A 26,147-nucleotide genomic window follows, 5' to 3' on the forward strand; every position below is an offset into this window, starting at 1 on the left:
TAAAATAGCAAAATAATAACACCACATAATTTGTAAAATGGAGCTAAAATATATGAATGCAAATTTACAGCCTTAAATTATTTCATCAGTGAACAAGGAAGAAAAATGAAATTAAAGCTTTTATCCTAAAAAAATAAAAAAAAAAAGGAAAACAGATGAAATAATACATGAAACAGAGAAGATAATAATTTAATAGAATTGAATAGAAAACCTAAAAATAAACCAGAGTAGGTATATCTGTGTTTTCATAAATAGCATTATGGGAGTAGTTGACTTAATGATCCTAAGTATAAAAACACTGGGGAAAAAATAACACCAAGGAAAATATAAATAAACTTGACTGCATAAAAATTAAATATTGCTCCATGTATCGAAAAGTGATAAATAAGAAAGGTCAACTATGAATAAATATTTTAATGTTTATTTTTATACTTTAAAATTATACAAAATTCTCTTTAAAACCAAAATAAAAATCTTCAGTTTTCCATAGATAACTGAGTAAATGATATGAGTAGTGAATTCACAAAACACAAAGAAAACAAAATTATTAATAGTTATAGTACTTAATGCTAGAAAGATGCTGTGAATTTAGGACTTTCATGTATTGCTGTTAGGAGTGTAAATGTGTATAATCTACCTACAAAGTAACATAGGTGTATATTTCATCTTAAACATGTTCATATTGTATTGCTAGAAATTCCACTTTCATGAAACTAGGCTGAGAAAAAAGGAGATACAAATATTTGTATATAAGGATGCTAATCATATTATTATTTACAAAAAAGAAACATTGGAAACTACATTTATGCGCAACTACAGAGAATGCCTGTTGTCTACGAACACTGATATTTGTGGGTGGCAGTAAAATCGGATGCCATTCCGTCACACTGATTCTGTGTGTGCTCCTCTCAGTCGTGGGTGCCTTTGAGACCAGAGACTGTAGATCGCCAGGCTCTCCGGTCCATGGGATTCTCCAGGCAAGAATACTGGAGGGGGTTGCCGTGCCCTCCTCCAGACGATCCCACCCCAGAGATCAAACCCCTGTCTCCTACGTCTCCTGCACTGCAAGTGGATTCTTACCCACGGAGCCACCTGGGAAGCCCACTATTTCTGTAGAACATTTCTAAGTAAAAATAGTTTTCGTTCATTGAGCACCTACCATGGGTAAGGCAATGTACTAAAGAGCCTTACAAGTGATTTCCATGCTTTTAACATTTACATGATCTCTTTATAATTATTATTACTTCATTTGACAGAAGAGAAAATTGAAGTCGAGAGCTTTCCTGAAATGATTAGTCTTTTAGGTTCTATTTTGCAGAGCTGGGTCTGCCCCCAAACTTCTACTTTTATCTATTTTATAGCACTGCTTTTGTAACATGGGAAAAATCTCAAGATAGTATGTAAGAGTTAGTGTACAGAGGGTTGGGGTGGGATGGGTAAAAGCTGGAATTAAAGCTATATAAATTATCCACGTTTACCACCACAAAGTTTCTTGAACCATTCCTGGCAGTGACCACTGGTGTATAGGGGTGGAGACAGACATGTGATTGGGGGTGGAGTGGAATGCATGGTCTCTAGACTTTTCTTACTGAGAATAATTTAATTGTATAGCTTATTAAAATACCCAGAAGAGAAACATAAACTTCCATATACATTATGAATCCAGCCTTTTATTGTTTCTTAACACTTATACCATTACTTGCTTGGGTGGGGGTGGGGAGAAAGGGGGAATCACTGGAAACAATTTAATCAGTTATTTTAACGATTTCAGTACTTATTGCTAAGAAGTAGAATTATTCTTGATTTGTTTTTTGTACAGATGGTTTTTAGTACTTCTGTATTTTCAAATTGTCTATTATAAGCATTTATTATTTTCTGACTGTAAAATGCTATAGTTGAAAACAACTGACAATAAGCATTAAAACCATTAAATGAGTTAGCTTACTGATATACCTTTCAATGTTATAATGATGCTAGTCAGTCAGTTCAGTGGCTCAATTGTGTCTGACTCTTTGTGAACCCATGGACTGCAGCACGCCAGGCCTCCCTGTCCATCACCAGCTCTTGGAGTCTACCCAAACCCATGTCCATCAAGTTGGTAATGCCAGCCAACCATTTCCTCCTCTGTCATCCCCTTCTCCTCCTGCCTTCAATTTTTCCCAGCATCAATGATGCTAGGATACTCAGAAAACAGATTTGTCCACCACCCAAACTTTTTAAACCCTTCTCATCTCTCCACTCACCCATGGCTGCTGAAAAAGCAAATTAATATTACCATTGGAAACAACTGACAGTAGATACTTTAAAGTTCTGAAGTTATTTTAAAAGGGCTGCAAGTGCATGTGCACGTTCAGTTGCCTCCCACTCTGTGCGACCCCATGGACTATAGCCTGCCAGGCGGCTCTGTCTATGGGGTTTTGCAGGCCAGAGTGCTGGAGTGGGTTGCAATTTCCTATTCTAGGGGATCTTCCCCACCAAGGGATTGAACTCAAGACTCCTGTTTCTTCTGCATTAGCAGGTGGACCACTGAGCCACTTTGAAAGACTTTTAAAAGACTTGTGCTGTGCTGTTCTTAGTCGCTCAGTTGTGTCTGACTCTTAGAGACCCCATGGACTGTAGCCCACCAGGGCCCTCTGTCCATGGGGATTCTCCAGGTAAGAATACTGCAGTGGGTTGTGATGGCCTCCTCCAGGGCATCGTCCCAACTCAGGGATCAAACTCATGTCTCCCTCATTGCAGATGTATTCTTTACCATCTGAGCCACCAAGGAAGCCTGTGAATCCTGGAGTGGGTAGCCCATCCCTTCTCCGGGGGATCTTCCCGACCCAGCAATCGCACCAGGGTCTCATAAATTGCAGATGGATTATTTATCAGCTGAGCTACCCGGGAAGCTTAAGAGGTTTAAGCCCTTGCAAAACAAAGAATGTTGCCCACCATCCAGTTCTAGAAGGACCATGTCTTAGCCACTGCAGTCATTGGCCAGCAGTATACCCTGAAAGGATTAAAGAGAAGGAACAGGTTGAGGCACTCTGTGCTTTGGCAAAACAAGCCCACTAGATAGATAGGTGTCTCAGGAAGAATTTTAATGAAACCAAATTCTAGCATCTTTCCATATGTGGAAATGAAAAAGAAAAAAGAAAGCACTAAAATCATTCACTGAGATGCCTGTTCCTCCTGACTAGCAATTGTCTCTTGTTGAGATGGGGCTTTCCTGGTGGCTCAGCTGCTAAAGAATCCTCCTGCAATGCGGGAGACCTGGATTCCATCCCTGGGTTGGGAAGATCCCCTGGAGAAAGGAAAGCTACCCACTCCAGTATTCTGACCTGGAGAATTCTATGGACTATATATAGTTCATGGGGTCACAGAGAGTCGGACATGACTGAGCAACTTTCACTTTTATTGAGATATGTACCTGACTGCATGAATTCCCCATCCAAAATCATATACATACACATACATATGTATATGTATATATATATATATGATGCCCTACTTCTTCAGAGCAGTTCCTCAGTGCTCTTCTGGACTATATAATCTTCTGTTAAGACCCTGAATAAAACTCAACTCAGTGGTCTTTTTTTTTTTTTTTTCAACTCAGTGGTCTTATGTTGCAGAGGTTTTTTTTTTTTTTTTTTCAGTTCATACACCTTATTATCACTGCTGAAAAATCTATGATAAGAAAAACAACAAACAATAATCTCATTATTGAAGTTTATGTATAATAAAGTTGATATGATTAGAGGAAGAATGGTTATAGTGCATTTATTCATCAGAACTCTACTTCATCATTCATAATGTGATTATGTAATTAAACACAAAAATACTTTGTAGGTAAAATAAAGGAGAAAACAACATTGTATATGTCTATGTTGCAAAGACTACATAAAAATTTTAAAATAAAAACGAGACTCCTTTATTGGGGTAGGAGGACTGTGAGCTCATTTGGAACAGATTTGAGATCACTAGAAACACTGTATAGCTTTTTGAAAGTGAAAGTTGCTCAGTCCTGTCTGATTCCAGGACCCACCAGGCGCCTCTGTCCATGGAATTCTCTAGGCAAGAATACTGGAGTGGGTTGCCATTCCCTTCTCCAGGGGATCTTCCCAACTCAGGGATCGATCCCGGGTCTCCTGCATTGCAGGAGAATCACTTTTACTGTCTGAACCACCAGGTTAGCCACTTAAGAAACACTGATATTAATTACTTAGGAATATCAACGTTACTTATTGATATTGACATTTTGATTGTTCAGTATATCTGTTATCAAAGAAAATTTGCTTTTATTTCAAATACACCAAGTTTGGGAAATATACAAGTTGGAGCTAGGACTATTTGCATGTGCCCCTTAACGTATCGCTACACGTTTGATACTCTTGATGAAGAGTACCAAAAGTCTTAGTAGAGGATCCAGGATTGGAGAATCTAGCATTGCATACTGATTAAATGGAAGTTAACATTAAATAGTAAGAATCACCCCAGCATCTTAAAGCGATAGTGACTCCCTGGCGGCTCACTGGTAAAACAAACCTGCATCTGCCAGCAAGTGCAGGAAACGCAGGTTCAGTCCCCGGGTCAGGAAGATCCCCTGGAGAAAGAAATGCAACCAAGTCCGGTATTTCCTGCCGGGAGAATCCACGGACAGAGGAGCCTGGCGGGCTACGGTCCTTAGGGTCGCAAAAGAGTCTGACACAGCTTAGCGACTAAACAACAATTTCGAACAATAGTGACCATTTCAGCACTGTCACTGAGTATTTTTCTTCGATATTCTGATTTTAAAGTGCTCTGTATTTTCCGTATGATTTGCCCTCAACTACTCCGTTATTGAAACCGCTCCCGATGCCTACACCTTCTCCACGCTTCCGAGATCGGAACAGTGGAGACGGAGGGGGATTCGTCCACCATCCCGCTCAGTTATTAAGGAAGCAGTTTCCGGGAAGAGGAGTCAGAAAGGCCGCACGACCCTCCGCTCTTTCTCAGACCGCTCAGGAGCGAACGTCCCGGCCGCGCGTAGACGCGTCACCCCGGTCCGAAGAGGAAGGAGGTTGCTGGGCGACGGCGGCGGGGAGCGGGGCGGTCCCTGCGCTGCGCCGAGGACGCGCGGCCCGCAGCGGCGAGGGAGGCGGGGCGCGCCCGGAGGCCCAGCTTCCGGCCTGCAAGACCTGTCCAGCGAGTCCCCTCGCCGCGCCTGCAGCCCCGCCGCGCCGCCTAGCCCCACCTGCGGGGGCCCCCGACCTCCCGCCCGCTTCCCGCCGCGCCGCGGAGCCCCACCTGCGGGGTCCCGCCCGCTTCCCCCGCCGCTTCCCGTCGCGTCTGCAGCCCCTTCGCGCCGCGGAGCCCCACCTGCGGGGCCCCCCGCCCATCCGCCCGCCGCTTCCTATCGCCACTGCGCCTGCGCGGCCGGAACCTTCGCGAAGGTTCCCGAGGCGGAGCTGGCCGTTCCCGGAAGCCGGCAGCCTGCGCGCCTGCAGGCCCGGGTCGTGCGCCGGGGGTTGCAGAGAAGGCGAGTGGCGGTTCCGGCGTCCGGGAAGGAGAATGGCCCTGCTGTGCTACAACCGGGGCTGTGGCCAGCGCTTCGACCCCGAGACCAACTCCGACGGTGAGAGAGGCGCCGCCGCCCCCTCCTCTCCACCTCCTCCCGGGGACGCCCGGGGCCTCGCAGGCTGATCCCGCCGCGCCGCCGCATCCCCTCCCGGGGCCTCCCGGGGTGACCCCGCCGGGCCGCGTCCCGAACTGCCCCCGGGTGCTGGGCCGCTCTGCGGCACCCGGCGACGGGGTCCGCACCCGGCGCCCGCCCTCGGCACGGCACTAGGCGCACATGCTCCCCGGTCGTCCGCCCTCTCTCCGGGCCGGGTTGAGAGCATCGTTGTCCCCGCCGCGCGCCTCTCGGAGCGATGAGAAGTTAGCCAGGTGCCCTGGGCTCGCCGTGCGGTGGGTGCGCGCGCGCGCGCGTGTGTCTGTGTCAGAGACAGACTTGGACCGCAGGGTTGGGCCGCTGGCGGGTTATCCTATCATTCATTTGACTCACTGTTTTAACCATACTTAAACTGTTCTTGATTCAGATTATTTTGAATGGTTACGCTGTTAGGTTTTGATACATCTTTTCCAGTGGAAGTTACGTTCGTTATCCGTTACTTTGTAGCCGTCCGTGTTCCTTGGGTATTTTTGCATGACCTTCCCGTCTAAGTACTGCGCCGTCTACGGAGTACTGTGCTTGAATGTCCTCTGTAGCAGAGGTCCCCGACCTCCAGGACCTAATGACTGATGATCTGAGGCGGAGCTGATGTAGTCATCGTAGAAATAAAGTGCACGATAAATGTAACGCTTCAGTCATCCTGAAACCATCCCCCACCCCACCCCCACGGCCGGCGGGTGGAAAAATTGCCTCCCGGGCCCAGGTGCCCTAAAGCAGCTCTCCAGGACCCAGGTGTAGAATTAAGGATGTAAACTTGAGAGTTACCGACCAGGTGAATGATAGAAACTGACCCGTGGATTTGAATTTTGGTAGGTGAATGAAGTAAAGGACTGACTTGATTCCTTGAAAACTGAGCAGTTACAACACTTTCTCATATTCCACTAGCATTTATTGTATGTTTTCTGTATGCCAGACATTGGCGTGTCACCTAATATATATTACGTTATCTCATTTAATCTTTACAACAACCCTGTGAAGTGTTTATTATACCCATTTAATGAGAGAAGTACAGCAACAAGTTAGCAACAAGGTTTCTCATTGTGTAGGGAATTAAAACCAATACTTTAAAATCATTTTTACAGTATTAATATGAGGTTTTTCAGGGAGAAAATTACGATTCTTCAGTGGATGAAAAAATCAAGGAATAAGAGTTTCAAAACCCTTTGCTGTTGGTAGCCTATGTAAAAAGCAAATTGCTTTAGTGGCTATACCTATTCTACTTTAATATTAAAGAGGAAAGTCGTTTGAATGGGATAATATGTTTGTTTATAGGGTGTTAGGTATCAGCCTAATTTTAAGGGGAGATACAGCCAATTTTTTTGGAAGTCAGCTCTGTGTGTGTGTGTGAAATGATACAGTGCCTAGGAAAGAGATGGAGGAAGCCAGCGGAGTAGACGTCTCAAGGATTAAGCATCCACAGCACTGAATTAAGTAGGGAACGCCTTTAAGGTTGCTGAAAGTTTATTAGCTTTAACAAAATTAGTTGTTCAGTCGTGGCTGACTCTCTGCGACCCTGTGGACGATAGCCCTCCAGGCTCCTCTGTCCAGGGAATTCTCCAGGTAAGAATACTGGAGTGGTGCCATTTCCTTCTCCAGGGGATCTTTCTGACCCAGGGTTTTCACACCCAGGTCTCCTGAATTGCAGGTGGATTCTTTACCGTCTGAGCTCCCCAGGGAAGCCTGAGGTTACTGTAGGGACTTGGGCAGGTTGGTTGGTGGAAAATGGAGACACAGAAGCTAAAGGAGTGTTTTGGTGTGGTGATTTGCATATGTTAAAACAGCTTCTCTAGAGGAAGCATTTCTTCACTAACAGTATTTTATTCAGTTCACACGTTTGAGAAAACAAACGGCTACCAAAAGGTGGAGCCAAAATTTGCCAAAATTTGAGCCAGGGTCAGACTCAATGTTAAAAGCCTTGGTTCTTAACCACCGCTGTCTTGTAGCTTCTTACCCATAAAATATTACCTTGAGCGAAAGTGTCAAACTTGATTTTTTTTTAAAGGACTAGAGAGAAAGATGTCCATCTGCATGCTATTTAGCAGTGGTTTTCAGACACTGTCTGTACTAGTTGTGTGGTTAAGACCTGACTCTTGCTGCTCTGTGGCCAGAATGTCCATGATTATATTTGCCTGTGTAAGACATCACGCGCTGTGTGCCTCTGGCTTTGTGTATATTTGATATGAAACAAGCTCTCTGTTCTCTTACTTTGATACTCCTCTCAAATGCCTATTCCTCTGCATATTCATTTCTACTTTGAATCTCCTTTTCCAGCTCTCAATTCCACTACTACCCTTAATTAGTAGATCTTCTGAGTCTGGGCTTAGGTACTATACCATGAACCTGACCCTTTCTCGCTTTATTAGCTAGTATGGTGTCTGTGTAGTACCTGGTTACTAACCAAGGAAACCATACTGACTTAATACAGGGATAGGGAGATTTTTCTCTGAGTACCAGAAATTAATCATTTTAAGGTGATTCCAGGAATCAGAGGTTGTAGCCAGTTGAGAGCTAAACAGACACGAAAGTTTGAGCAGAGTACCCTTGTAAGAAAATTGCACAGGTGTGGGGCTGACCTTTTTCTGCGCTCCTGGTTCTGTCTAACTAGGGAGTAAGTGTGTCCATTATCTTTTTTTTTTTAAACGTAAGGCTCCATATTGCAGGCTATAAGAAGTCCCATTTTCATAAGAGAGTTAAGTAAAAATTGCTAGTGTAATGGTGAGAAGGTAGGGAATAATAGACTAACAATCAGTGTCAAACTTGAAAACATTGTAGAATTTAAGCCTCTTTTTAATGAGGTTTATATCTAGGAATTGACACCTACTTAGGAAAATTAAATTAGCAATTAGATATTACATATCAGTTTTTAAAAAATTGAACCTATTCTTCAAAAAATGTCTTTTTAGAGCATCTCGGGCAACTTTTATGGATCAATACACATAAGGACATTTAAATTTGATAGTATTTTTGTAAACACAACATTGAAATACAATACTAAAGGTTGGGTACTAAATAGATTTTACTGTAAAGATTAGAAGAATACAAAATATAACTGGTTGTACTTGAACTATGTGTATTTTTATTTATAGCTGTCATACTCAAATCATAATTTTAACCTTTACTATTTTAATGAAATGTTATATTAAGCACTATGTGTCATGCATCAAACTTGAGCATTAGTGAAGTATTATCTGCATATGGAAAAAGGATTATATGTTAACACTGAAGGAAAATGGGTTTTCTTCATTATAAAGTTTTTTCTTTTTTCTTTGCTTTTGACCAGATGCTTGTACATACCACCCAGGCGTTCCAGTCTTTCATGATGCATTAAAGGTAGGAGCTTGATACATTTCTGTCTTAACATTTATATAGAAAATTCAGAAGTATAATACTAGATTTTTTTTTTCCCCCCTCGGCTTATGCTTTCTTACTGACCATTTTGGAGTGCTTTAAACAAGTGTTCCACTAGAGTCAAAGAAGACAGTAGATGGCAATCTCAAGGGTTTTTCCAGTTATAAAATTATTGTTTTTTATCTCAACTCTCATTTTCTCTGTCCCCCATTTCTTCACCTAACTTTGAGGGGAAATGAAAGCAGTTGTACTAATTCTTAGTTCTTCAGCATATGGGGCAGCTATTGGCTCATAAGAGTAGCTCTGAATTTTAGGAAAGATTGTTATAAACACTTCACAGTGCCACTCAGGACAGACGTCAAAGTTTAGAGTAATACAGTACAGAAAAGAGATGCCACCAGTTTTCCTTGATGTTCTGAAGAATTAGAGACATAACAGAATATTGTTTGATGAGGATTTTTGTGTTGGGTTTATTGGTCTTTTAAAATTTATGATAATGTGGTACATTTTCCATTGTGTATCTCAAAATAAAATGTTGCAACATGGCTGCTCTGGTTTTAGGTTTTCCTAGGAACATAAGCAGTCCTTCCTGTTTATATTTATTGATGTCCTTTGAATTTCTAATTTTAGTCTTTCAGGGAGTAATTAGACCACCTTGGTGTTTAGCTGTTAGCCAAGTGTAAACAGTGATATATGAGCAAATAACAAGCCTATATTAATCTGGTTACTTCTAAGTGAGAAAAACAGAACAAACGTTCATTACCACAAATTGTGACCTGACTTCTTACATCTTTTTGTTTTCCAATGATATTTTTCCTCGTACCTTCTAACCATGGGCATACTTCACTTCACTTCTCAGTTTTGGCTTCCTTTTTTTCTCTTGTCCAGTTTATTTTGTCCTTAGTTCACTTCTACAATGTATTTGGCAACTACAGATGAGTTCTGAAGTGACCCCTTATTCCAAACATAGCCTGCCTTTGCTGCTGCTAATAATGATGCCACTAACTTTCTAGTCATTTAGTCCATTGCTCCTCTTTATATCCAACTGTTAGTTATTCTGATTAAACTTAATGATTTTACTTGGAAGTGTTTTTCTCTTTTCTAATTTTGTTCTGTTTGTTACTGTTTTTTAACATTTCTTGAAGACCTAGACTTCCCAGTACTAGGAATTTCACAGCCCAGTAGACTTTAAGCAAAATATATAAATCAGTAGGTTGTGTACTGTTGTCAGTTTTCTGTTTAGCCAAGTCAAAAATTAAACATTGCATGAGCAGAAGGAAAAACATTTTACTATTCATATTGTGCATGCATGCTCAGTCATGTCCGACTCTTTGCAACCCCATGGACTTGTAGCCCACCAGGCCCCTCTGTCCATGGAATTTTCCAGGCAAGAATACTGGAGTGGGTTTCCATTTCCTTCTCCAAACTATTCATACTAGAAGAGGTACATTGAGGGAAAAGAACAGTTCTTAAGAAAAGACAGTTTGCAACCCTGTACTCACACACTTAAATTTTAATTTCCTTTTCACATTTTACTGAGGACAACCATACCATCTCAGCTGGGCATTGGGAACAACTAATGTGTCATGTATATGTCCCAGTATTCCCAGAATATATAATTCTTTATATAGAATTAAGATAATAAAACTTTTTTTTCCATACAGAATAGCTTTACTGGTGACAATATTATCTGTACTAATTAAACCTTTAATTTTGTACTGGTTATTTTTCGTCTGTATTTCAATTCAGAGTAAAAGAAAATGAAATTTCAGAACAAAGGAAAATATGAATTGTAGACTATTTGGTATTTCTTTTTTAAAAAACTTTTAACTGCGTATTGTGAAAAGAAGACACTACCAAATTCTTCATGGATATGTTGAGAGAAACAGTGAGGCCCAGATGGGTGTGTGCAAAGCTGGCCCTTAGTCTGAATTTGAGACATCCCAAGCTTTGGGACTACTGCATTTTTATTTCTTTTTTCTTTGTACTACATTGGAATTGTAGGTGACAACTTAAACCCATGGTTTTAGTTAGTTACTTGATACTTTGTTTAGCAATCTCATACTACTTTACAGTTTCTATATTTGTATGCCTCTAACTGAAAAGCTCATGTAACCTTGAAAGATCTAACAGTGCTTAAGCGGCTACATTAATTGTTTTTCGGAAAATAAAATGCTTATTGTTGAGAAACAACTATGCTGAGTTTGTTTAGAAACTGAATTATTATAATTATTATCTCTAACTTACTGGACTTTATTTTATTTTTTTTAACTTACTGGATTTTAATCTAACTTAGTTTTTAAAGTAAAGCACTTCACTTCCACCCTCGATCCCTTAAAATATCTAGTTTTATAAATTATAAAATGTTTTTGTTCTGAAAATCAAATGCTATTCTAAAACAGAAGCAATTTCTGTTTCCATATTGTAAGGTGCTTCCTTTTATGATGGATCACAACAACATTGGTTAATTAATTTTTTTTTAGTCAAAGACTAAGCATTTCACTTGATTAGATTAATTATCTACAGCACTTCAGTACTATAAAATTATATATATACAGGTCACTTTGCAACTCAAGGAGGTAAGTGCAAGTGGTATTTCAGTGAGTTGCGGTTCTTTTACAAGCAGAGTTTTCACTTTGGTTTCTTCTTTTGGCTCTTATGTTTCCTAGGGTTGGTCTTGCTGTAAGAGAAGAACAACAGATTTTTCTGATTTTTTAAGTATTGTAGTAAGTATTAATTTTTTTTCCCTAGATTGTTCCCCCCAAAGTGCATATTACAGGAAGCTCCAAATTTGAGGAGTCTGATTTTGAACAGCTATTGTCTAGTCCTTGTTAACTTACAGATGCTCCCTTTCTTTTAAAATGGAGGTCACCTCCCTTCTGTGGCACTTAAAGTGTTTCTCTGTTTTAGAGATTAAAGTTTCGAGATGTTAATTAACTACTTGTCAATTTATGTTTGTTTTTGTATGTTAGTTTTTTTTTTTTTCATTTCTAATGTACTTATATACATCACAATTACACTCTAGAATTTTTTCCTACTGCTTATTTTTTCTTTAGCTTTTTATTTTTTAATTGAAGTACAGCTGATTTACAGTGTTATTTTAGTTTCACATATACAGCATAGTGACTCATTTATAGACATGTATACCTCTTCTTACTCAGATTCTTTGCCATTACAGGCTATTACAAGACATTAACTATAGTTCCCTGTGCTATACAGTAATTCCTTGTTATTTGATGTTAGTAGTCTTAAAAGAACTCCATCGAGAGGCAACAATTTAAATCATATTCAGTTAGGAACAATAAATTTTCATATCTAAGATACCATTAAGTTGCACTGTTATTTTGTGTACCCTTAAGAAAGAAAACTAAAGTTGCTAATTAAATGATGTATCTTTGACCTTATGATTTCAAGGACATTAAAATGTATGTCAATGTTATATAGAAAAGGTAGCTAGCGTTAATTGAATGTTTGCCACCTGCCAGATAAGGGAAGTATTGTATTTTTGTTGTTTAATCCTCAAAAATTGCCTCAATTTTACTGATGAGGAAACAAGTTTAAAAAGATTAACTTGTTCAATATCATATAGCTAGGAGCACAGCTGAGACTGATATTGAGGCCCTTTTGTATAAATAAATTGTAGAATTCTCTGCAAAATTGCCAAAATTTGTTTCTTGTAAACAAGTTTATACTATACCTTTAATAGAATAATTAAAGTAGATATTTATTAGGTGTAATTTAGAGGCCTCTTTTTAATGCATTACTCACATGTAAGAACTCATTTGCAAATATATTAAGTTTGGAGTTCTGTTTTTAGTTTCTTAAAATAAGTCAGTGTGTTAAAAGTGGAGAAAACATGAACTTGAATTTATGAACCAAGAATTGAACATTAGTATTTGTCACAGCATGTGAAACAGATAATAGGATCGCTCTCAGTGAGTGAGTGCCTTTCACCCACAGGGCTGCACGAAAGGAAGGCATAACAGTGAGAAGCCACCTGAGCCAGTCAAGCCTGAAGTCAAGACTACTGAGAAGAAGGAGCTGTCTGAGCTGAAACCCAGGTTTCAGGAGCACATCATTCAGGCCCCTAAGCCAGTAGAGGCAATCAAAAGGCCAAGGTACACTCTATATAGCTGTATACCAGTGTTACACTTAATAACTGCATCTGTTCCTGGTATTACCTCTTACAGTTTTGCATCATATCATTCATAGCCATTGTGTAGTTCACCAACTTTTGGACCATTTTGTTTTCTCTTCTGTTCAGTCACTCAGTTCAGTTCAGTTGCTCAGTTGTGTCTGACTCTTTGTGACCCCATGAACTGCAGCATGCCAGGCCACCCTGTCCGTCACCAACTACCGGAGTCTAGCCAAACTCATGTCCATTGAGTTGGTGATGCCATCCAAGCATCTCACCCTCTGTCTCTCCCTTGTCCTGCCTTCAGTCTTTCCCAGCATCAGGTTTTTTTTCCAGTGCGTCAGTTCTTCGCATCAAGTGGCCAGAGTATTGGGAGTTTCAGCTTCAGCATCAGTCCTTCCAATGAATATTCAGGACTGATTTCCTCTAGGATGGACTGGTTGGATCTCCTTGCAGTCCAAGGGACTCTCTAGAGTCTTCTCCAACACCACAGTTCAAGAGCATCAATTCTTTGGCGCTTAGCTTTCTTTATAGTCCAGCTCTCAAATCCATACGTGACTACTGGAGAAACCATAGCTTTGACTACAAGTAATGTCTGTATTTCTTAATATGCTGTCGAGGTTAGTCATAGCTTTTCTCCCAAGGAGCAAATGCCTTTTAATTTCATGTCTGCAGTTACCATCTGCAGTGATTTTGGAGCCCAAGAAAATAAAGTCTGTCACTGTTTCCATTGTTTGCCTATCTTGCTATGAAGTGATAGGACCAGATGCCATGATCTTAGTTTTTTGAATGTTGAGCTTTAAGCCAACATTTTCACTCTCCTCTTTCACATTCCTCAAGACGCGCTTTGGTTCTTCTTCACTTTCTGCCATAAGGGTGGTGTTATCTGCATGTCTGAGGTTATTGATATTTCTCCCGGCAATCTTGATTCCAGCTTGTGCTTCATCCAGTCTGGCATTTCTCATGATGTACTCTGCTTATAAATAACTTTTTTCTTAGATAATACCTTTTTGCTTCTGTTCCCTTGAGGGCATACACACAGCAAAGCTCCGGGGTGGGTTGGTTCACTGTATGCAGTTAAGCTCAGGCTGAGGGAGCCACACGTCTTTCTTGTGCCTTGGCATGTCTCGCTTGCACTGTGGCACAGTGGAATTCTCTAAGGGAATTGTCATTGTCAGGGAGTCGGTTTGAGTTGAAAAAGAACTTGAATGCTTTCCTTTCCATTCTACCACTGTCTGTTTAATATTTTTTAAGACATTCTTCATGGAAAAACTTTTCATTTCCTTTCAAAAATTCTAATGAATTTTAAAGCAGCTCCTCTTATCATTGCTAATTGAGTATATAATTTTTCCTTGCATCGAGTCAAATTCTATTTATTTGTCCATATTTTGCCAGTTAGAATAAGCCTAGTCACTTATGTTTTACCCCCCAGTTATCTGAAAACTGTTAGTCTCGTTACTGATCAATTTTTAATGTATTTGATTTACATGGCATATCTGTTAAAGTACTTTTAAAATACATTTTGCTCATTTTGCAGTAAAATTACAGATTCTTCATCTTGACTTTCTGACCCACTATATTTTATAATCCCATGAGTGCTGGGATTATTGTTGGATATCACTGTTATACCAGGTCTTCTTCACATAGCACTTGAGTACTTAATTGTTTCAGAATCAAAATACAGGACTTAAAAAAAAAATAGATGGTTTTTGGCCTCAAACATGACCTTTGTTGATATTCATATTATGGATTAATGATTTCCCCAATTTTTTCTTTATTGATCTTAAATAAATAAGTTTATATCATCTTGACTAATACCCAACAAAGAAAAAACCCTCAGCGACTTTTTGATGTTTACTTTGTTTATTTAACCAGACTACTTAGGGTGATTTTTTTCTATATTCACCTTATTGATAATCATGAGAAATTTTATCAAATGTCTTAATTGACTGATTTGCCAGTTGTGGGTGGGGGGGAAGTCATAAAAAGACAAGAATTTTGACATGGATCATTATTAAATATTATAGTTGAGTCTACTGTAATTGACAGTATGAGGTAATATTTTTTAAAATAATGGATTACTAATAAATTCACTTAAGAGAAAGAGAAATTAAGTATTTTATCCTAAATTCATTGGATGGCATTATAGAGATTATGAGGATACGAGTTTTTATGTTCTTTGTTGATGCCTCCTATGCAGTAGGTTTTTCATTAAGTATGTAGAATGAATAACCTAGGATTTTTCGTTTTATTGCTGCATTTATTAGTATTCTTAATACTTATTGAATGCCTTAAATTCTACATACAGCACTTTACAAAATGTTAGGGGACATTGTTGTTACTGTTTTTTTTAACCCTACTAGAGCTGCCTTGTGATATAACTGTCTGAATTAATAGGTGCATGTACTAGTGTCCACGTGAAGTGAACCGTCTCCACCGGTAGGGATATGGATTCACTTCCTACATAATTATTGCCTTAGTATGTAATTATTCAGTTATGTACTGATGTAATGATTAAAATGAGCTGCTTTAAAATAAAATTTTTCATTAGAATTTTTGAAAGGAAATGTTTTGCTATGAAGAATGTCTTAAAAAAATATTCAACAAACAGTGGTAGAATGGAAAGGAAAGCCTCCAAGTTCGTTTTCAACTCAAACTGACTCCCTGACAAGGACGATTTCCTTAGAGAACTCCCCTGTGCCACAGTGCAAGCGAGACATGCCAAGGCACAAGAAAGGCGTGTGGCTCCCTCGGCCTGAGCTTAACTGCATGTACGGTGGACAAACCTGCCCTGGAGCTTGGCCGTGTGCGTGCCCTGCTGAGTGAGTCACTTCACGCATAATTGTTCACTTCGGCCGTACTTGCTGCTCGGGGTTTGCCTTGGGTGTGGAATGTGAAGATACTTCACAGTCCCTTCCTTGGAGTTGCTCATCTTGGCAAATTTGGATTCTTAGTCTTTGTGTCCTTCCCCTTAGCCCTACTGATTCATAAATTGTGTTGAAAGTATCATGATTATTTGATATTTAGTATCAACTTTTTTCTGCTAAAACTTAGAAATGTAACTGTGTTACAGCAGTTATTGTAAAATACTTTTTTAATTAGAAAAACTTGATTCACAAAGCTTTTGGCTTATCGTAAGTAGGCTCAAGTATATTTAATTTTAGTACAAAGAAATATTTTTGTACCTCAATAATGGTAATAAAGTTTCCAAAATCTCTAGCCCGGATGAACCAATGACAAATTTGGAGTTAAAGATATCTGCCTCCCTAAAACAAGCACTTGATAAACTTAAACTGTCATCGGGGAATGAAGAAAATAAGAAAGGTAAGATTTTGCTTTTTATATTTTTCTATTCGGTTAGCCAGAGCTAAAAGAAGCAGGAGCAGTATAGTTTACAGCATATAAATATAAAAAAGTAGTACTTTATAGTAAAGAACTTTTTTGTTTATTGAATGCCTTTTAAACCACAGAATGAATTTGTGATTCATTTCATTTTGTCTTTATTAAAAAGGAGTACCTGTTAATTTTTTTTTCTGTTACTCATTACTTTTTAACAGTGAGTTGAGCTTTTTTGTAAATGTTTCATTGTGCATGATATAAAATATATTTAGCATTCTCTGATCCATACCTGTTATCTGGGGGGAAAAAATCATGAAATGATTTCTCTTTTACATAAGGTAAATTTACTGGATATAGGGTGCATTGTAGAATAGAAGTGCATCATGTCCTGTGTCATTTTGGGAATATAGGCAAGACTTAATCACAGTAGTTGGCTTCTGATTCACTTTTACTGAATGATGTGTATTACATGAAAGGTCACACAGAAAACTTAACTAAAATCATTGTAAAATAGCAGGGTTTTTTTGTATTTAGATTATTAAATACTCATTTTAAGAAAATGGTACTTTCTATGAATAGCCCTATAGTAAAAGTGTTCTATTTTAATGTTTTTATTTTTTCTTTCTTTTAGAAGAAGACAGTGATGAAATTAAGATTGGAACCTCATGTAAAAATGGAGGGTGTTCAAAGGTATATATTATAAAATTTGTGTTAAGTCTGGAAGTAAAATTTTAATTTTGAGAAAAGAGTAATTTACTGACTCAATTAGATGCCAACATTTATGTGCCTGTTATGTGTTGGGCACTGTTCCCTTGAGCAGGACTATGAGCATGGATAAGTGCCTGTCCCAAAGGAGCACATCTGAGAGATCACAGGAATAAACAGGTCTAGTTCTGTCAGCATTTACTGAGCACTTCCTGTGTGCCAGAGATGGTTTTAGGGGTTGGGAATGTGGTATTAAATAAAGCAAAAATCCCTGTTCTTGTGGAGCTGATACTCTGATTCTGGGGGAGGACAACAAATAAGCTGTTAAGTGCTGTGAATTTAGGTAGACGTGAAAAGAATAACGCTGACAAGGAGATACAGAGGGAGGTCCTTTTCGATGTGGTGACACGGGGTTGGAAATTGAATGATGTAGCAGATGCGCTGTATGAACCTTGGAGTAGGTGTGGGAGCAGCATGTGTAGAGGCTCTAGAGCTTGGCTACTCAGGAAATGATAGGAGAAGTCAGTGGAGGGTTGATACGGGTGGGAAACAGGGTAGGAAAGGCAGGCAGGGTTATAGATTATAGAGGTCCTTGTATGTCACAGTGAGGCGTTCAGGCTTTAGTCTAAGTGTAACATAAAGCCGTTGTCTTGTTTAAGGAGGGACTTTAAAAGGATATCTTTGGCTGATACGTGGTAAATTTAATGGCGCAGGAGTGGAGTCAAGGGAAGGAAAACCAGCTAGGGTGCTATTTTGAAAGACCAGGCATTGGCATATGTTTTATAGTAGTAGTTACATGTAAGATGTCATCAGACATCTCATGGAGGCTTCTTTCTGCCTGCTCTGTGTAATATCACACCCTCTTCACCATGTCCATACTCTCCTGATTTCCCCACAGCTCTTACCCCTTATTGTATGCTACGTATTTTACAGATTTTGCTTCCCTTCTTCACTCATGAAAGATTTAAAAGAAAAACATTTTCTCTTTGCTTGTCCTGAGTGCTTAGAACAGTGCCCAGCACATGACAGACATGTTAGAATGAATGACACCTGGAAGTATCAGCAGGACTTGCTGATAAACTAGAAGTGAAGCATCTCAGTGCACCATTAACTGAGGAAGAGATTGGAGTTAGGGTTGGGAGCAGGTTTGCAGTCTTCTTTCATGCTGAGTTTGGGATCACCTTGTTCATTTAGAGATGGAAATACAAATGCATTCCCGTGTATTTAAGGTAGACGTAGTAGATAACGATGAATTCTTTGGGTGCGGGAGGTGCGTGCAGGTGGTGGGGTCTGTAGGCATGTCAGAGCAGAGGTATCCCCAGATGAATTTTGAGAAATGAATGACAGTCCTGTAAATGGACAAAATGGGAAAGGATATTCCAAGCAGAGAGAGCAATAATGTACAAAAATCAAAAGTAGTCAATGATAATGGTACAGAATTTGCTGATGTAAAGTTGAGATTAGAAGAAAAGTCAGACTAGATCCTGAAAGGCTTGCTGCTCACAGCTTAGGCCTTCCTTTAGGTCTTGGTGGCCATCGAAGAAATGTTTTTAAGGTTTTTACATTGAAATACAACATTGACTATATATAAATGTTAAGTTTATTAAGCTGAGTGCACATGCTTCCTCTCATTCATTATTTCATCTTCCAAAGGTAACTACTTTTTTCTCTCAACATAGATTAGTTTTGCCTGCTTCTGAACTTAACTGTAAATAGAATCATAGAACAGGTACTTAAGTCTGTCTTCCTTTACTTAACTGTTTTTTGTTCTCTTGGTTTCAGCTGTAATTTGTTCATTTTCAAAGCTTTAAAGCATACCATTGTTTAAATGTGCCAATCAGTTGATCCTTTCTACTGTCCTGTGAAGTTTTTTGATTCATGTTACTATGGACATATTTGTGCATGACTTTGGGGATAGGTTTACACATTTCTTTTAGGTAGATGACTAGAAATAGTGTTGATTCTTCAGTGTGTGTGCAGCTTTAGGAGGTACTCCCACCTAATTTTACAAAGTGGTTGTGTTTATACTCTTCCCAGTGATATATGAGACTGGGTCCATTTGTTCTACACCTTGGTAACACTTTTGTAATATCAGTCTTTTATATTTAGCCACTCTGGTGAATGTGAACTATTCCCATTGTGATTTTACTTTGTACTTTCCTGATGATGATGTACTACGTTTTTGTATGCCTATTGGCCATTTGGATGTCCTCTGTGACGCTGTCCCAAATCTGTATCTGTTTTTCTATTAAGTTGACTTTTTCTTAATGATTTTAGGAATTCTTCATATGTTTTAGCTGCACGTCCTTTGTCAGAGAGACTATACTTTTTCACTGTCTTAATAATGGCTTCTGATAAATAGTCTCTTTAAATTTAATGAAACTCAGTTTCTTCATCTTTTCCTTCATGACAGGTTTTTTCGTGTCCTCTTTAAGAAATCTGTTTCTTTTAGGGCTTAGAGGCACATTTAAATGTGCAGACCACTGGCACTAATTATTGTATATGGTTTGAGGTAGCAGTATTTAAAGGACTTTAAACAAGAAAGTGGGGCATGTTTAAGTAGATGGTAGAGTCCAGAAACTGAAGGCAGAGAAATTCATCAGACTCTTTTAGCAGAGTTTCATTGCCTAGAATCTGCTAGTCATCTTGAGAAAGTTTAGCAAATTAAGCTGGTAAGATTTTTCCTAACTCAGGTTGACAGGATTTTGTGATAGACTGCATGAGGGTAGAAGGTAAAGGGACACTGAAGAGAACTTTGAGAATCTCTCCTTTGAGAGACTCAGTGGATATGGAGCCATCAGATAAGATTGGGAAGAAGAATAGGAGGTCTGGGGAACAACAGTGATAGACGTTCAGAATCTTATACACACCCCGGAATCTGAATTGACAAAAAGTGAATGTACAGAATTTTATTTTCTGTAACTATAGGATGGTTGCTGTAAATAGCAAAGTAGACAGAAAATATACTACTGGCTGCATCTATGTTTTATTAACATAACTTTTTGTGAATTCATCTGTAGAGCCTTCATCTACAGCAGCAATGGGGCCCGGATCTTCCAGACAAACCCTGGATATATATATAGGTCTGCAGCTCATTTTACCGTTTATAGGGATAAGAAGTCATCTCTCTGGACTTCAGAATTGCTTATTAGATTTTCCGTATTAATTCATAATGCTCACAGAGTTTACTGTGCACATAGTCATGCTATAACTATGTTTCTGATGAGAACACTAATCTCTTGGTCTCAGTATTGTCCTGTAAATTTATAGAACATGCCTGAATATGTTTGGAATATGTTGGGATGTGTCCTCATACCCAAAAGTCTAAAAACATCTGATACATCCTGTTGCCTACTTTAATATTTACCTTTTTCACAGGGAACTGAAATTTAAGCATATCCAAACAGGAATCTTTTTTCATTCCTTATTGGAATGGCCTGAGGTGAATTTATGAATGTTCTAGGTAATTGTTACCTCTTGGGCATTTTCATAGTTCATAGAGGTCACCAGTACTTACAAATACATGTGAAGTGTAACACTGAGATATGAAACTAATTTTTTCCCTCTTTTTTTTTCTCTTGTAGACATACCAGGGTCCACAGAGTCTAGAAGAAGTCTGTGTATATCATTCTGGAGTACCTATTTTCCACGAAGGGTAACTAATGAAAACTTTATGGTAGATGTTAGAAATGTTAATATGCCTTTAAACATTATTTGCTATGCAACAATATTAGGTGTTTTACTTATGTTGTCATATAAACTGTACAATAATGTAGAAATGTGAATTTTGTCTTCTTTCTACACACGGTGAAACTGAAGGTTACAGTTGAAGTAGCCATTGTGATTCATACCTCGTGTTTTTTGCATTCCTTTATATTACAATTGGATACTTTGTTTCTTTAAGCTGAACAGGTGTTTTGTGTTTTGAAGGGCTGTCCTGGCCATTGGGAGGGCATTTGGAATTTTGGGCCCTGGGACCCTGAGACACCAACGTTGTGGTATCTGAGAAAACCAGTACCTTTCCATAGCCCTCAGCTGAGAGCCTCTCTCATTATGTTACACTGTAGTTTATAGAAACACAGTACTGTGAAAATCTTCCACTCTGTTTCCCTATCTTCAGGACTCAAACCCCAAGTTTTACTGTAATTTTTGTCTTCCAGTGTTAGATCTTTCTTAAGTAAATAGTGTTAGATTTTTCTCAAGTTAATTTTTCACTTACTTTGGGATTGACTATCACAGGTTATGTAAACATTAGTTTTTAGTTTGTTTGCATATTCTCACTTTCCTGGTGTTTTAAAATATGAAGGTCTTCAACCTTTGATCATTACCATTTCATAGTAGCTTCATGAGGAAACTGAAATGCAAATTATCAGTGAAAAGCTAATTTTGGATTTTGTGATGGTTTTAAGCATCTTCATTCAGGAATGCCAGAATTGCTATACTAATTGGCATTCTGGTTATTAGTCTTCTGGTAGTTTTAACTGTTTAGCAACTTAGACACTTGTAAAATACTAAAGTTACATGCTTATTTTTTAAAGTTACTTACCACTCTAACACTTCCAAATTTAATTGATTGTCAGATTTTATTTCTGAAATTTTTCTATGATAATTTAAAGGATGAAATACTGGAGCTGTTGTAGAAGAAAAACTTCTGATTTTAATACATTCTTAGCCCAAGAAGGCTGTACAACAGGGAAACACATGTGGACTAAAAAGGATGCTGTAAGTAAAGTTTTAAAAATAGCCTACTGGTGTGTGTTTATCTGAGTCATTTTGAAGACATTTGAGATTACTCTGTCTTTAGATTTAAGGGGAAAAAAAGTTCCTCACAGTAAAGTTTGATGAACCTAACTAAAATCTAAAATTAATCTGAGTCAAGCTCTTAACGCACTACTCTTTGATCAGAATAACCACTGTGTATGTTGATTGCTAATATGTAGATTTTTGTGAAATACGTAAGCTAGTCTAAATTGAAGCATATTTTTCTGTAATTGCATACTTTGTTTTGACTTTTTCTGTTGAAAATCACTTTTCTGCTCATTTGAGTTACCATTGAGACCTCTGATGCTCTTTTGGCCCCTTACTTGTCATTCAACCATTTACACGTTACAGACACGCCATCTAGTGGCCAAACGGTAGAATTGTAGCATTGTTTCTTTGGGATTGTTTCTGTGTTTTTAAAATAAATTAATTTATTTTAATGGAAGGCTAATTGCTTTACAGTATTGTGGTGGTTTTTGCCATACATTGACATGAGTCAGCCTCTCCTTGCTACCAGGAAACTTATCAAAAGAAAAGAGAAAGCATCAGTTCCTACTTCCCTAACAGCATTTTAAAATGACTTGTAGCTATGCAAATAATCTCTGAAAATCCCATTAAACTGTAAGCTAACAAACTGTAATTTGTTAGCTATTACTAACGTGTCTTGTGATACATTAGGTTAATTTTATGTTCTGTATTAGCACTAAAAACCCCAAGACAATGAACGTTTTCAGTGTGTGCATCTTTATGTTCAGATTACTTTAGGAATTCATTTAGTGTATATTAGAATATATTATGTCTGTTTTTTAATTACACATGGGTTAGATATTGTAAATGTATCTGTTAAGCTATAATAATTTGTCTACCATAAAACTTCTAGGAGTGTTTTATTAGTAAAAAGTGAAATCTCCCTGTATTTTTTCCAAGGTACAAAAATTTGAAAATTTTGCTTTGAAAAAATGTTGTTTTGTGTGCTTAAGTTTTCATAGTATGACCCTTGGTGAAAAACACTGTTTTATTTTTTAATGCATATAGTAGTTGTCAACTATTGATTGACTAAGCCAGGTGTTTAAGGGCAGAAAAGTTTAAGTGGTATAAGTAATTTAAATTCAGTTGGCATAATTACACAGAAATATAAATATTGCTTTTTCAAACAAGTGTCTCACAGTCTCATGCATTAAGTTACCCTCAGTTCCAAGACACATCACACTTCATCTTTCAAGTAGTTATTGTTATAGCAATTTATCATTCATAGGTAATAATTTATTTCCATAATAGTAATCAAAAGATTACTTCCACAAATTCTTACCTTTTTTTCATGTTATTATAAGAGGAAAATATTCAATAAGAACAACAGGCAGTTACAACTAGTCAATTATTTTTTCTCAAATTTCAGTCTGTAGAAAATAACTGGCAAATTACTATGCATGAGGTTAAGATGTTCTCTGGTTTATATTGTTATGCAAATATCTCTAGTCTAAAAGTATGTTCTCAAGTCATAAAGCTAGTATTTTGTTTCATTGGTTAAACTTCTTGATGGGGGCTTTAGAATTTGTTTATGCTTAAAAATATTAAGGGCTCTATTTTATGTGGCATTTTTCTCAATTTTAATGGGTCAAATTATTCTTTTTAAGAGGTTAATTAAGGCACTTTGTAAATTCATAAAGTTTGTCTTACATTGCAGGGGAAAAAGGTTGTTCCGTGTAGACATGACTGGCATCAGACTGGGGGTGAAGTCACCATTTCAGTATATGCGAAAAATTCACTTCCAGAGCTTAGCCAAGTAGAAGCAAATAGCACATTGGTGAGTGCACTCGCGTCTCTGGCTGTGCGTTGCTCGTCCTAAGTGTGTGTGTGTGCCGTGGCTGCGCCAGGTCGCGGCTGCAGCGCGCAGAGCGCCCGGTGCTGCTTCGCGGGCGCGTGGCGCGCGGGCCCTCTCCACGCGGCCTGTGTGTCCTAGCTCCCAGCCAGGGCGCGAACCTGCGTCCCTGCGTGGGAGGCGGGTTCTTCCAGTGTTGTTCCCTGGAACACGAGGGAAGTCACTAAACGTTATTCTTACTGTATTATGAAATGTTGATCTTGCTTGAGCTGTTTTAAGATTTAAAAAGTCTCTCCCATTTGAAAAAATAATTTGAAATTACTTTCATAGAAACTACTTTAAGTGAACGTTCTCAGCGAGTTATTTCTGAAGCACCCTGGAAGTACTATAGTGGCTTAGATTTATCAGATAATAATGATTCTTAGTTCTCAATATGAAACTCCATGTTAATTTTTTTTTCACTGTTAATGGTTTTCTCAAATAAAGTATAATATTGGCAGTTCCTTAAAATAACTTAAATGGCTTTTATCCATGTCTTTATTTTTATAATCACTGTTTTAATATCCTAAATCTTTACTTTGGTTTTGATCAATTAATTTTTTTTTTTTCAGTTAAATGTACACATTGTATTTGAAGGAGAGAAGGAATTTCATCAAAATGTGAAATTATGGGGTGTAAGTATTGTAAATACAGCAGAATTTTTTCTTAGACTTTAAAATGCCATTTTATAATAAAAGCTAGTACTTTAGGTAAGCATTGATGCAGAGTAGATGTATAACTTACCATTATTTCTTACCCAGGAATTTACATCTAAGGCTGGAAACGACCTTAGAAGCTTGGAGTTTTGACTGTTAGCAACTAGCATAGACATGAAGTCTTGCTTATCATTTAAACATACTTGCTTCTAAAATTGGTAAAACCATCCAGAATACTGCCATTCTCTTTGATATGTTACAGGTGATTGATGTAAAACGAAGCTACGTAACTATGACTGCAACAAAGATTGAGATCACCATGAGAAAAGCTGAACCTATGCAGTGGGCAAGCCTTGAACTGCCTGCAGCAAAAACCCAGGAAAAACAAAAGGAAGAGACAACAGAATGAGTTGGGAAGGGAAAGAAATGTTACTGGCTGTTTGAGAATTCTTACTGCGTGGTGAAGTGGTGACTTGCTGCTGTAGTCTTGTTTTCTTGTTATTGTTGTTGAATCTGGCATTTCAGGGTCTGCAGTAGGTTCAAGCCAAAGTTGGTTTATCTTTTTGTGCCTCCCATATCGCTTTTGAGTTACCTAAATTAATTATTCATTTCTCCTCACTAACAGAACTGTAGTTGTGTCCTGTACTTGAAGAAGCTAGAAAATAGCTCATAACAGTTAAAATATTTCTTAGCATAATACTGCGTTAATCAGAGAAATGTAAAGAAACATTTGTTTTACATCTCTTTCTTTTATCCTATAATTAATCATTTAAGCAAGATGGAATGTCAGATTTTTAATTAGCTTTTTCATGAATTTGTGTTCCTATGATACTTGAAAATCTTTAAGGAAGAGATGAAGCTCTGCATTGCTTTTCCACTCAACAATAACATTTTGTAGGGGGTTAACTCACAGTAGTGTAGTACATAAGTAGTAGCAAGGAAATACAAACATTAACAAATCAGAATTCATTTACAGCTAATTGGATTAAAAATTACATCAGTACCTGTATACTTGCCAAGCAGTATGATCTTAAGAGTACAGGAAACATCATAAATAAGAATAAAAAGGTATCAATTTGATTAAAAGTCACCATTTTATAAGACTAAACAGTAGTGTTAAACATCTCTTTCCTAATTATTCATAAGGTCTCTGGATGATGTTATGACTGAATTGTACCTAATTTATAGTCTGTGCCCTCTTAGAATCTTTTATTAGTTATAAATTATATATATTATCTGGCCTCCCTGGTGGAAAACTGTCTGTAAAATTCCAGGCTAAAAGACTTTTGGAAATACATTAGGGTATCAGAAGAGTAAATATTTAAACTTTGCTTTATGACAGCTATTACATGTGAAATAAACAAAATAGCTTATTCTTTTGAAGTTTTTTTTTTTTACATTTTCACAAACAGCTTGACAATTCTAGGTGATAAAGTGTTGATTATATATTGTGCTTGATTAAACATAGGTAGCACAGAATTAGATAGTTTATGCTAATTAAACACCCATTAAAGGATAATTAGTTTCTGAGGCAGTGCAGAGTTCACAAAGGAAACTGAAATTAAGACATGTTATGAAGGCAGAAACTATGGCAAAACCTAATACATTTGAATATGAATTATGTTTATGTAGATTAAAATAATTATTTCTTAA

The 26,147-nt window shown here is 38.0% G+C and overlaps 1 protein-coding gene across 1 annotated transcript; it reads left to right on the forward strand.

Annotated features, from left to right (window-relative positions):
* Positions 1 to 5,160: 5,160 nt before the first annotated feature.
* On the forward strand, positions 5,161 to 26,147 carry CHORDC1 (cysteine and histidine rich domain containing 1). The gene is made up of 11 exons (XM_020908859.2): positions 5,161 to 5,596; positions 8,973 to 9,022; positions 11,710 to 11,766; positions 13,001 to 13,158; positions 16,396 to 16,499; positions 17,146 to 17,204; positions 20,804 to 20,874; positions 21,836 to 21,941; positions 23,665 to 23,784; positions 24,411 to 24,473; positions 24,757 to 26,147. The coding sequence occupies exons 1-11, from the start codon at positions 5,533 to 5,535 to the stop codon at positions 24,901 to 24,903; spliced, it is 999 nt and encodes a 332-aa protein (XP_020764518.1). The 5' UTR covers positions 5,161 to 5,532; the 3' UTR covers positions 24,904 to 26,147.

Source organism: Odocoileus virginianus, chromosome 28 (assembly GCF_023699985.2).
Source record: "Odocoileus virginianus isolate 20LAN1187 ecotype Illinois chromosome 28, Ovbor_1.2, whole genome shotgun sequence".
Lineage (NCBI taxonomy): Eukaryota > Metazoa > Chordata > Mammalia > Artiodactyla > Cervidae > Odocoileus > Odocoileus virginianus.

Excerpts from the sequence above, each read along its gene's own strand:
- CHORDC1 (XM_020908859.2), top strand. The coding sequence starts at position 5,533 with ATGGCCCTGCTGTGCTACAACCGGGGCTGTGGCCAGCGCTTCGACCCC. Across the intron at positions 17,205-20,803 it reads AAAATGGAGGGTGTTCAAAG|ACATACCAGGGTCCACAGAG; the intron begins GTATATATTATA and ends TTTCTCTTGTAG. Across the intron at positions 21,942-23,664 it reads TGTGGACTAAAAAGGATGCT|GGGAAAAAGGTTGTTCCGTG; the intron begins GTAAGTAAAGTT and ends CTTACATTGCAG.